This window comes from Medicago truncatula, chromosome 4, assembly GCF_003473485.1.
Source record: "Medicago truncatula cultivar Jemalong A17 chromosome 4, MtrunA17r5.0-ANR, whole genome shotgun sequence".
NCBI classification, from domain to species: Eukaryota; Viridiplantae; Streptophyta; class Magnoliopsida; order Fabales; family Fabaceae; genus Medicago; species Medicago truncatula.
In genome coordinates this window covers 38,784,661-38,795,728 of record NC_053045.1, presented here as the reverse complement: position 1 = coordinate 38,795,728, position 11,068 = coordinate 38,784,661, and the positions used below count along the sequence as shown (strand labels likewise).

Sequence of the window (11,068 nt, the reverse complement as noted above, 5' to 3'; positions counted from 1 at the left end):
ATAATAGTGAATATTGTTTATTTTTTTGAATAAAATGTTAAAAAATTAGTATGATTCTTATACAGGATGAAATGACGTTTTTTCTTATAAAATAATATTTTCTAAAATATAAAAGTTGATAAATATCTCTTTATTACATAAAAATGATTGATAACTTATTGATTTATGAAATAGATGTACTGGTACACTTTAATTTAAGGGTGTACCATAGAAACTCCCTATTTTTAGTATATATTTGAGGACTTATCAATATTTGTTAAGTCTAAATATCTTCCTTAACCTTATCAATTTTCAAAGTAGGACTTACCTAAACTTTTGAGGAAAAAAATTAAAATAATCTAAAAATAAAAAAATACTCAAAAGAAATCAAAGGTATTCTGTTTTCACATTCCATGTAGGATCGTGGAACCCTCCTCTTTCTCTCTCTACATCTTTTTGCAGACACTATTATATAAGAACATGATTAGGTGACAAGTTTATCTTCACTCTTTAGTACTTTTTTCATTCAAAAAAATCGTGGGTTGGGACCAAAACCCAAGAAATGGTTTCAGTGCTTGTAAATGCTCTGTTTCCAACTCTGTTTCTAACTCTGTTTCTGTATTCCCACCAAACAAAATCAGAGGATTTTAACTCTTTCAGCAATGAGACCAACTTTGAAGTCAGTAACATTGCAGGAACATGTAACTTGTTCCGTGGCAAATGGGTCTACGACGCTTCATATCCTCTCTATGACCCTTCAACTTGTCCTTTCATAGATCCACAGTTCAATTGTCAGAAACATGGTCGCAAAGATAAGCTTTACCAGAAATATAGGTGGATGCCATTTTCTTGTAACATGCCAAGGTACAATTTTTGTTACCATTTTGTGTTCTTTTATTGGTTTCTATGGTTGTAGCTAAATGTGGTTGTGATAAATTGTTTTGCAGGTTCAATGGTTTGAACTTTCTGAAAGGAAATAAAGGAAAAAAGATTATGTTTGTTGGTGACTCTTTGAGCTTAAATCAGTTCAATTCATTGGCTTGTATGATTCATGCTGCTGTACCAAATTCTAGAAGCACATTCAGACAAAGAGATGCTATCTCTTCAGTCACATTTGAGGTTGGTTCTTTTCATTCCTTCACTTATTAAGCACGGACACTCCTCGGGTTAGGCGTGTCTTGGTGTCGGACACGTGTCGCGTCCGACACTGACACGACACCGATACTTATAATTACACTAAATTATATAATTTTATCAAATTATTAGCAGTATCGACGTATCAGTGTCCGTGCCGTGTCTGTTGTCTTTATTAATGCTTCTTAGCTTTTATGTCTTTTGTGCTTCCATTGTTTTGAAATTTAAACCAATAGTGTAAGAAAATATTGTTTTTTTGTTTGTTTTGATGATGTTAGGCTAACAAAGTCATGTCATATTCTGTTTTGCTTTTTGAAACTTCTGTTATGTTATTACATAATTGAACTGAAATTTTGTGACACTTAAATCTGATCTATTTGAGTATTACAAGCCTTGAGGTTAGAACATGATGGTGTGCATATTTCTGTGTTAAAGTGAAGTTTTGAGCAATAAAGAATTGATGTGATTGGTTGGAGGCTTTCCTTTGTGTTGGGGACATTTTCTAATGATAATTTATGAGAGATAATAAATGTTTGTCTTCATATACTTAAACCACTTTTGTGGCAATTTTCTACCAATTCAAACATGCACATAATGTAATTTTTTCATCTAGTCTAAATCAAAAAAGAGAAAAAAACGGTAGTAGTACCACTCTTTATTTTTTTGAGAGGATAGTACCACTCTTTATTGTTTCTCAAACTTTTTTTATTAGAACAGACGTGGAGTTTCAATTACCACAAATTCATTACGTATTTTGTTTATGGTGAAAAGTGGAATTGTTTCTTTCCCTTTTTACTTCATTTCTCAGAACTTGCTTAAAGCAAACAACAGTAATTTTCAACAGTTCCTATGCAAAAGAACTAGACAAGAAAATGAACTTTGGCCCTCTCAAAATAAAAATAAAAAATGAACTTTATCCTATAAAACATTGTCAAATAAATTTATGTTTATAGCAATGATTATTTTATGAGAAATGATATTCGTACAATTTTAGACATTTTTTATGACAACTTTCTCTTTCATATTCAGTACTCACGTTATATTTTTACTTTTTTTTTTCTTATTGTTTTGGTTTTTGTGTCAAGAAATTGTTGTTAACACATATGATAGAGCTGAAAAACACATGTAAAAGACGAAAATATCCCTGTAGCAGTTAACTATTGAAGTTTGGAACCGGTTGCAATTAACTATCGAAGTTAACTGCCGATGGAAAAGGAAAGAAAAAAAACCTCCGAAGAACTAACTCATCAATTTTTTTTTTAAACCAAACAGCATGTTAAAATAACTCTATTGAACTATGGACAATATGATTGATTAGCCAAGAAATGACATGTTAAAATAACTTCGTTACTACGTTGCCTTCAAATTTATTGCTCAGCTAATAAATAGTATGGGTTGTATGGAACAGGTTTGGCAGATATAAAAATGCTGAAACACTTGATATTTTAATTAGGACAGAGGGTGTAATTTTCTATGTGCACTTTGTATTATTCTTCATTCACAGCTAATCACATAGACTGTGTATCTAATAGCGTAAAGTAACAATATCAAGTTTAACTATAATCAGAAAATTATTCACGAAAATAAAATAAAATTGATGAGTTAGTTCTTCAGCACTTAAGTGCGGAGGTTTTTTTTTTTCGTCGGCAGTTAACTGTCGAAATGACATTTTCGTCTTTTACATGTGTTTTTCAGCCCTATCATACGTGTCAACAGCAATTTTTTCTTGTGTCAATACCTCTTCGTAAAATTATGGTTATCACAATCAAATGGTTGTTGAAATAACACAACTCTTATTTTATTGTTAAACATCGATTTTTATTTTGACACTTTAACACCTAAAGTTTTGTTAGGTATGGTATTTAACATCTAATAATTAAATTCTATGCTATTATTTTTAATTATTCTAAAGTGAACTTAAATTTTGAATTAATTTTATGAGTAATCAACCAAATTTTAGGATACAAAAAAATCCTAATCTTTTTTTAATTCATTACATTTGTTGTAACTAAATTATGATGAAGACAACGACTGCAACAAACATTGCTTTACGAAACCGTTTTTTTTAATGGTCCCATGGTCCTGTTTCCGCAAATGTAATGAATGATAATGATAATAATTTGCTATTTATCACTTTTTTTCCATACATACCAGAAAATCTGATTAATTGCTTCATAATGTTTGTTTATCATATAAGTTTTCATAATGCTATTTATATAATGTGACTAGTATAATTATTGTTCATAAGTGTATCAAACTGGAATTTCAATAGTGACATACTAACATTGAACATTATAAGCTAACGGTTATAGCTTGTGAAATAAGTAAATAACTAACTACATGTAATTTATGAAAAGAACGTGAAAATGAACACAAGAAACCTATCTATCTATATAACTAACTAAATGTTATTGTTTTTTCTTTTTAGGAGTATGGGCTTGAGTTATTTCTATACCGCACAGCATACTTGGTGGACCTTGATCATGATAAAGAAGGACGAGTATTGAAGCTTGATTCAATCAAGAGTGGTGAAGCTTGGAGAGGAATGGATGTGTTGATCTTCAACACGTGGCATTGGTGGACCCACACTGGAAGCTCACAGCCGTAGGATCATTTTCTCACATTCATTTTTATTGCAATGTTTAATTAATGATGCTAATGTTTTTGTGACTTGAAATTCATGACAGATGGGATTATATTCAGGAGAATAAAAAGTTGTATAAAGATATGAATCGTTTTGTTGCATTCTACAAAGGACTACAAACTTGGGCTAGGTGGGTTGAAATGAATGTTAATCCAGCACAAACCAAAGTCTTCTTCTTAGGAATTTCTCCTGTCCATTACCAGTAAGTTGTTAATTTAAGTAATTTTATGCATTAATCAACACATTTTTTTTTTCATATAGACTCTCATTGTAAATATTGTTTACATCAATTAATTATAATTATCAGATCGTTAAAAATATTTTATTGTGTTCATTTCTACTTCTAAAATCACACATATAATTCGTTTTGATATATTGGCATGGCATTGAACATTTTTGCATACTAAAAATTAAGCTCTAATAATATATATGGTGTGTGGCATTAGGGGGAGAGATTGGAACCAACCAACAAAGTCATGCATGAGTGAGAAAGTGCCATATTTTGGTTTGAAATACCCTGGAGGGACACCAATGGCTTGGATGGTGGTGAACAAGGTGTTGAGAAAGATGAGTAAGCCAGTTTATTTCTTAGATGTGACAACTCTTTCACAGTATAGAAAAGATGCACATCCTGAAGGTTATAGTGGTGTTATGGCAACTGATTGTAGCCACTGGTGTCTTCCTGGACTTCCTGATACTTGGAATCAGCTTCTCTATGCAGCACTTTCTCATTGAAAGAAAACAAAAAACAACTAGAGAGAGGCTTGACAACTTAATTTGTTTATAAGGTTCAACTTATTTTAGAGGAAAATCCATTGTTTTCAACTTTAGGAAATATTTGATTTGGTGTTTCGGTTCTTGTAATTGGGCAATAAAGGTTGGATGGTCCAATGTCTAAAATTGTAAATGTTCATTGTTTAGGCAGCAATTTGCCTTTAATTGTGCCAAATATATGTTTTTTCAATTTGAATAGTATATCTTGGAAGGATTTGGTGTCTTGTTGTAAATCAAGTAGATGATGAAGTTCCCTTTTCTAAAGCATTTGATTTGAATAAAAAAAAATGCAAGAGAATCTCATGTAATGTTGCCAACTAGAGCAGTTATAATTTATAAGCTTCACATGTCAGATTTGAATGCACGCTGTGTTTACACTCCAAGGATCAGGCCATTTACCAATTGGTGCCCAAATATTCAACTAGTGTTTACTAGTATCACGTTAAAAGTGTATGTTTGGTATTACAATAGATGTGTCAGAATCACGACGATCCATCATAATTTTACGGAAGTTACAAAGTGTAACTCTTAGAAAATCACCATGGAGCGTAAAAATATGTGTTAACGTAAAAAAATTACATATTTATATAATGATATGATGATGGGTACGTTGAGTGGAAATAAATGGAAGGAATGGTGATAGGGAAGGAATATGAATAATACGAAATGATGAACCAATAAACTAGGTAATATGGTGTGTTCCAGAGAACTCCAGTGTAATAACAAAACATTCCTTCTTCTAAGCTTTGACGTGTCTCAATTAATCTGACAAGTTTAGCTCGTGGCAATGTTTGGATTAAGAAGCTGAATCACTGCAATTGGTTTGAAAACGATTCCTAGGCTACTTTGTTACACCACATGTCCTTCCCCATGCAAACCTCATCCTCTTCACATTTCAGACTTCAAACCGACATGTTCCTATTTTGTTCTTTTAAACTCACAGTTCAACTTCTTTTTCACCAATAGTAGAGAACAGTGTATGATTGATTGTTTTCAAACGTGAGATAACAAAACAAAAACAATGGCATCTGAACAAATGTTTCGCGGAGGAGTATACCATGAGACTGAGACGTTTTTGGAGGTAAGAGAGGTTCATATCCAGAAACATGGAAAAAACCTTGACAAAAACTTTGCTGCTGCTGTGAATGATATTAAGGAATCAAATAAAGATAAAGGAGGGGGTGATACTGATAACAAAAAACAGCATATTGGAGAGCCACACTCTGGTAGATACAACGAGTCTGAAGAAGCTAAAGGTGTTGGAGGTTATTTGAACAAGTTTGAAATAAAAGGCGTGGTAGAAGCTGCTGCTAAAGGATTGAGGGACAGAGAGGAGAAAGAAACAACAATGGACCATAATAGATGTCAGAAGGCAATGGATGATACCAATGCAAATGCCCAAGAAAGAGTAAAACAAGAAGCAAGGAACAATGAGGAGGAATCAGAGGCCAAAAGAGTTTCACAAAATAAGGTTTTTATTTCTATATGTAAATCAATGCCTCATCTAGATATCTATCTTTCTCTTTTATATACATACATTGATTCATTGAAAGCTCTATGCTTTTTTTATAACCATCCTTATCAACATTTATATGAAAATAGTACCTGAATTAAGTGAATTAATTAACTTGGATATTATGTATCCTGAAACTTGATATGCATGCAAAATGTGTAGTCATTTTATTGTAGAATCTAAAGAACCTTTGGTGTAAAATTCTAACTCTTAGAAATTTGGCAATTGCAATTAGGAATATAAGGAGGGGCCATCAGAAAAAACTGCCACCAAAAGCTTTGAAGAGACACAAGGGCAGGACCATGAAGGAATTGAGAAATCTAGTGTTGTTCGTCCACTTCCACAGATGGCTAATGAAAGCAACACTGTGGAAAGCTTTCAGGGAGTTCAAGAGAGAGACAAAGCAAAAAAGCAAGGTGTGATTGGGGAAACTAAAATCCAACATGCAGAAAAGATGAACAAAACTGATGAAAGTTTACAAAGTCAAGAGGGAGGAAAAAGAAACAAAGTGTATGCTACTTATGCAGACGCTGTGAAAGCCAATGATTCCACAAAGAGTATACAAGAACAAGAGCTAAATGAAAACATAGCTGAAAAAAGCTTTGAAGGAAATAATGAACAACCTCAAGATGGTGTTGTGAAGATGGAGAAGGTTACTGATGGTGGAAGTACTGTGTTGGGAGCTGTAGGTGAAACTGTGGCAGAGATTGGAGAAAACATGATTCAACCAGCGAAGAAAGTGATGGAAAAGAGTGAAGAGGGAAAAGAGGGTGGAGTTTTGGGTGCTATAGGTGAAACTGTTGCAGAAATTGCACAGACAACTAAGGTGCTTGCCCTTGGAGAAGGGGAAACAGAGTCAAAGCAGAGCATTGAGTCAAATGCTAAGTGAATAATCTGTTTTAAACCTCTTGATAGATATAAGCTGTTTTATCCAAATCTGCCTTATGAAGTTGTAAATAAATAAGAATTTCATTACGTGGTTCTATAAAATAATACAAGTATATGTAATTAGACTTCTATTTTGCATCCTTATAGCAAATATGTGCTCTAGTAAAAGAGCTCTATATATTTTAGCAGTCTCATCAAATTGTGGAATTATATAACAATGAACAATCACTTTGTTCTATGAATATTTGCTCACAAGTTTCCTCAAATCCAGTCGTTAATCCAATTCTTTTTTATGATGACCTTGTATATATTATGCATTGTTCCTATCACAAGGACAACTGAAATTGCCCTTTGTTATGACACAACTTACACCAATGATTACAATCAAATTTTTAAAAAAATAAAGGCATATAAATTTTTAAAACTCTTAGTCTACATTATTTTTTTCATCCAAACTCAATTATTGTGGACAATGACTTCAACCAAAGAGCTGATAACTTTTCCAATCAATCACATTCAATAGGAAAAACACAAAGAAACTCGGACATCGATGGTCATTCGATCAAGATCGGATCAGATGGTATTGTTATGTCATCTGATTGAACGACTATCATGTTCTGCATGCGTATTTTCCCTCCCGTCAAGGGAATCCAATTTCAACAAAAAGGGCGTTGATTTCAGATGATACAAGTTGAAATCAACAAGATGAACATGAAATTATTAAATGATGATAAAAACTATGTAAAAGCAAAATCATACATAAATGTATAAGAACAATAGTTCCATATATAGTTCAAAGTAATAAACAAATTAATTCACAGATATCAAACAAAACTAAAATTTTCTTTCTGTGCAATTAAAATTCATTAAACACACTATAGTAAACTCTGTAGATAAAATTTAAAAACCCAAAAAACCAAACATCAACCTTAAGAACCCTAAATCAATCCCAATAACAATAACAAGAAACTATCTTCAGCAGGGGATCTTAGAGGTGAACCACTCCATGACATGCAATGGAGCTTTGACCAATTCAAGCGCAAGCTCCACTATTATAGTTAAACACAAACAACAAGGACATATACAAGTAAGCGCCAATCTGCAAAATATGAATAAAAGTTTTGATTTTTATAGCGATTAGATCGAAACCCAAATCAAAGTAACCCAGAAGAGAAGAGAAAGGGTACCAACCCGACAATCCAGATGAGTACACCAACGATTGAGATGAGGAGACAGAGAAAGGCGAAAGGAAGACCTAATAGAAAACCCAATGGTCTGCATTCACCTTCTGAATTGCACATCTTTTCTGATCACTACTACTTCCTCTCTTAACTCTTTCAATCTCTTTTCAAATACAAAGTGAACCCTTTTTCTAGATTATCACCTTCTGAATACCATAAATTAATACTCCCTCACTCTTGAATTATCATAATTTTTTTTATTATCAAAAACAACAATTATTTATAAAAAATAAATATATATTTTATATCAACTTACAATTTTCAATACAAACTTACAATTTCGAACTTTTAACGTGTGTAAATGATGGAAAAATCTTAGTAAATATTAGGAAAAAGTACACTGAATTTTTTTATGAAAAGTTTTGCAAATTAACCTTTTTTTTATAACTTTTCTATTTAAAAAATGCTAAAATGATAATTTTCTTAGTATTTTTATTTTTTAATTTATTTTTACTGAAAATAAAGAAACTCATAAATCTAAATAAAACTCATGAATTTTTACCAACTCATAAATCTAAATAAACAAATTCATAAATCTAAATAAAACTAATTTATTGAAACATATAGTTTTAACAAATATTTGAATGTCCAAATAATGTGACATTCTTTGTGACAAAGAATGTGTTGAAACTAATTTTTCTATCATAGATTCAACACATTCTTTATCATATTGAATGTCACAATTTGAACATTCAATATCTTCAAAATTCGAACATTCAATATGTTTAAAATTCATAGTTTCAACATATTTTTTGCCACATATTTTCCAACACACTTTATTTATTTGTTAAACCATTTTTTATTCTAAATAAAACTTTTTTATTATTTGTTAAAACATTCTTCATGGCCAAGGCATGAGAGATAATGTTTTTACCATGAACTGCACCTTATGAAAAGCGAGCAACAAAAATCAGTAAACAAACACAACCAACTGTAGGCTAAACACTGCCACACAGTTGGACAGTTTGTGTACCTCCCCCAATCCAGACAGCTGCACCTAAGTAATATTGTTAGAAGTGAGATTTTGTAAAGTTTGAGCATGAGTGAATCAATTTTGAATTTTGATTTTGAATATGATCACTTCTGGGCATAGGTGTTGGTGAGCATGAGTTCATGAGTAGTGTTGAAGAAGATGAAGGAATTGAGGGCATTGAAGAAGATTGAAAAAGATGATGGCAGAAACATGATTGTGTCATTTTGGTCCCTCATCTATGAGTATAACAGAGTTAACACCAAGTTAACGTTTTGGATGCATTTGACTAACGAAACAATCATTGGGGGAGTTTTTGGTTCGTTTCATTGATCTAGGGATGTGCCTGATAGCGAGCAACACTTTCAGGGACCCAAATGAGGGTTTACTCTTTATTTTATTGATAGTTATTTTAGTAGCTATTGTCAGTAAGGATGATAATGTGGGTCAGTCCGTCCCGTTTAGACCCAACCCGCTTTAAGTTCGAGAAAAATGGGGTAGGGTAGGGCTGGTCAACTTGAGGTGGCGGGTTTAAACACACCGCGTCTCGTCAAAAGGTGCACTAGCATGTTGGCGGGTTGGCCCGTCTAACAACTTTTTTTTAAAGAATAATTTTTTCTTGACAAATATTATTAAAAGATATACTACCATTATGAAAAAAAATCATTTTTATTTTCTTATAATCATTTTATGTCCAGTTTAATCTAGCCTAAAGAAAAAAAAAATTGTCTAATAAAAAATTGTTCAATTGTTTCGTGCCTTAAAGAATTGTCTAATTATTTTTAGGGAAATTTTTTGAAAATTGAGTCACTTATTATTTATTAGTAGAATATACAAATGAAAACATCATTTTTAATAAGCTCGGGACCCACCACCCCACCCTACCACGACCCACCTCTGGGCTAAATTGGGTGGATCAACTATAAAGGATGGGCTTAAAACCGTCTAAAATGACGTGTTAAACTGCTTGGTCTGACGGATTAGGCCCGTTTTGCCACCCCCTAATTGTCATATTTTATTATATAATAATAATTAAAAAGCAACCGAGACTCAATTTTGTTAACTTCATTTCACTCATAAGAATTTGTAATTACATCAACATTTTTTTTAATATTTGTAATAAATCAATAGTATCTATTATTTTTAATTGCAGTATATTTCTATAAAATATGGTAATCATTTAAACTAAATACACCCAATCATACCATACAAGAAAACAAAAAACAAACATAAATTTGATTTGTGTATTTAAAAACAAAAACAAAAAAATCATCTGCAGCACAGTGTTGTTGTTGTTGGAGGCGGAAGATAGCTCCACTACGACAGAGCAGAGTTCAAGAATCGTCGCGAGTAAAAGGTCGACGATACTAACTGTCGGTGGCCATTGTTGTTTGGAGTTATCATTATTTTTATAGCATTTATTGTACCGAATTGTTGTATCATTCGTCGGGTTTCGATCGATTTGGGTTTTACTAGTCCAGGTCTTTGCACAATCTTGTATTTACTTTTCTTTTCTTTTTTTATAATTTAACTTATATTATGACAAAAAAAAGACTACAATTCTAAAGATGCATACGAAGACAACCATATCGATAAGATTTAGTTACATTACAGTGAAACAATGTATTACCAGTTCTATTAAATAAAATGCAAATGAGACCATGATGTTTCTTATCTAGAAACAGTGGCGGATCTTGACTTAATTTGTTGGGGTGTCAAATTTCTATGTAATATATATTAAATGATTTCAAGAAATAGTAGTAATTAATAACTGGGTTAGTGGTATGACTTGTTTGAAAGTAGCAAGAGAATGTGGGTTTGAATCCCATTTTTAATAAAATTTGTAAAAGTATAAGATAAATATGTAAAAAAGAAGCCATGGAGTGTCAAACCAGCAACATTTAGCACGCTATGGCACCCCTTTT

General features: G+C 32.0%; 3 protein-coding genes across 3 annotated transcripts; 2 read left to right on the top strand and 1 right to left on the bottom strand.

Moving 5' to 3' along the window:
- Window positions 1-418: 418 nt before the first annotated feature.
- On the top strand, window positions 419-4,891 carry LOC11419379 (protein trichome birefringence-like 39). The gene is made up of 5 exons (XM_003607517.4): window positions 419-843; window positions 927-1,098; window positions 3,542-3,717; window positions 3,801-3,959; window positions 4,204-4,891. The coding sequence occupies exons 1-5, from the start codon at window positions 542-544 to the stop codon at window positions 4,490-4,492; spliced, it is 1,098 nt and encodes a 365-aa protein (XP_003607565.1). The 5' UTR covers window positions 419-541; the 3' UTR covers window positions 4,493-4,891.
- Window positions 4,892-5,397: 506 nt separating this feature from the next.
- On the top strand, window positions 5,398-7,174 carry LOC11422335 (seed biotin-containing protein SBP65). Its single transcript, XM_003607516.3, has 2 exons — window positions 5,398-6,002; window positions 6,280-7,174. Exons 1-2 carry the CDS (start codon window positions 5,553-5,555, stop codon window positions 6,931-6,933), a joined length of 1,104 nt encoding a protein of 367 aa, XP_003607564.1. The 5' UTR covers window positions 5,398-5,552; the 3' UTR covers window positions 6,934-7,174.
- Window positions 7,175-7,696: 522 nt separating this feature from the next.
- LOC11416253 (signaling peptide TAXIMIN 1) lies at window positions 7,697-8,344 on the bottom strand. The gene is made up of 2 exons (XM_003607515.4): window positions 8,124-8,344; window positions 7,697-8,031 (listed from the first exon to the last, which is right to left on the bottom strand). The coding sequence occupies exons 1-2, from the start codon at window positions 8,231-8,233 to the stop codon at window positions 7,908-7,910; spliced, it is 234 nt and encodes a 77-aa protein (XP_003607563.1). The 5' UTR covers window positions 8,234-8,344; the 3' UTR covers window positions 7,697-7,907.
- Between the last annotated feature and the right edge of the window lie 2,724 nt (window positions 8,345-11,068).

What these genes read in the sequence shown, in the direction of transcription:
- LOC11419379 (XM_003607517.4), top strand. Translation starts at nt 542, where the DNA reads ATGGTTTCAGTGCTTGTAAATGCTCTGTTTCCAACTCTGTTTCTAACT. An exon ending in TCTCTTCAGTCACATTTGAG is followed by an intron (nt 1,099 to 3,541) that starts GTTGGTTCTTTT and finishes TTTTCTTTTTAG; the next exon opens with GAGTATGGGCTTGAGTTATT. An exon ending in ATTTCTCCTGTCCATTACCA is followed by an intron (nt 3,960 to 4,203) that starts GTAAGTTGTTAA and finishes GTGTGGCATTAG; the next exon opens with GGGGAGAGATTGGAACCAAC.
- LOC11422335 (XM_003607516.3), top strand. Translation starts at nt 5,553, where the DNA reads ATGGCATCTGAACAAATGTTTCGCGGAGGAGTATACCATGAGACTGAG. An exon ending in AAAGAGTTTCACAAAATAAG is followed by an intron (nt 6,003 to 6,279) that starts GTTTTTATTTCT and finishes AATTGCAATTAG; the next exon opens with GAATATAAGGAGGGGCCATC.
- LOC11416253 (XM_003607515.4), bottom strand. Translation starts at nt 8,233, where the DNA reads ATGTGCAATTCAGAAGGTGAATGCAGACCATTGGGTTTTCTATTAGGT. An exon ending in GTACTCATCTGGATTGTCGG is followed by an intron (nt 8,032 to 8,123) that starts GTTGGTACCCTT and finishes CATATTTTGCAG; the next exon opens with ATTGGCGCTTACTTGTATAT.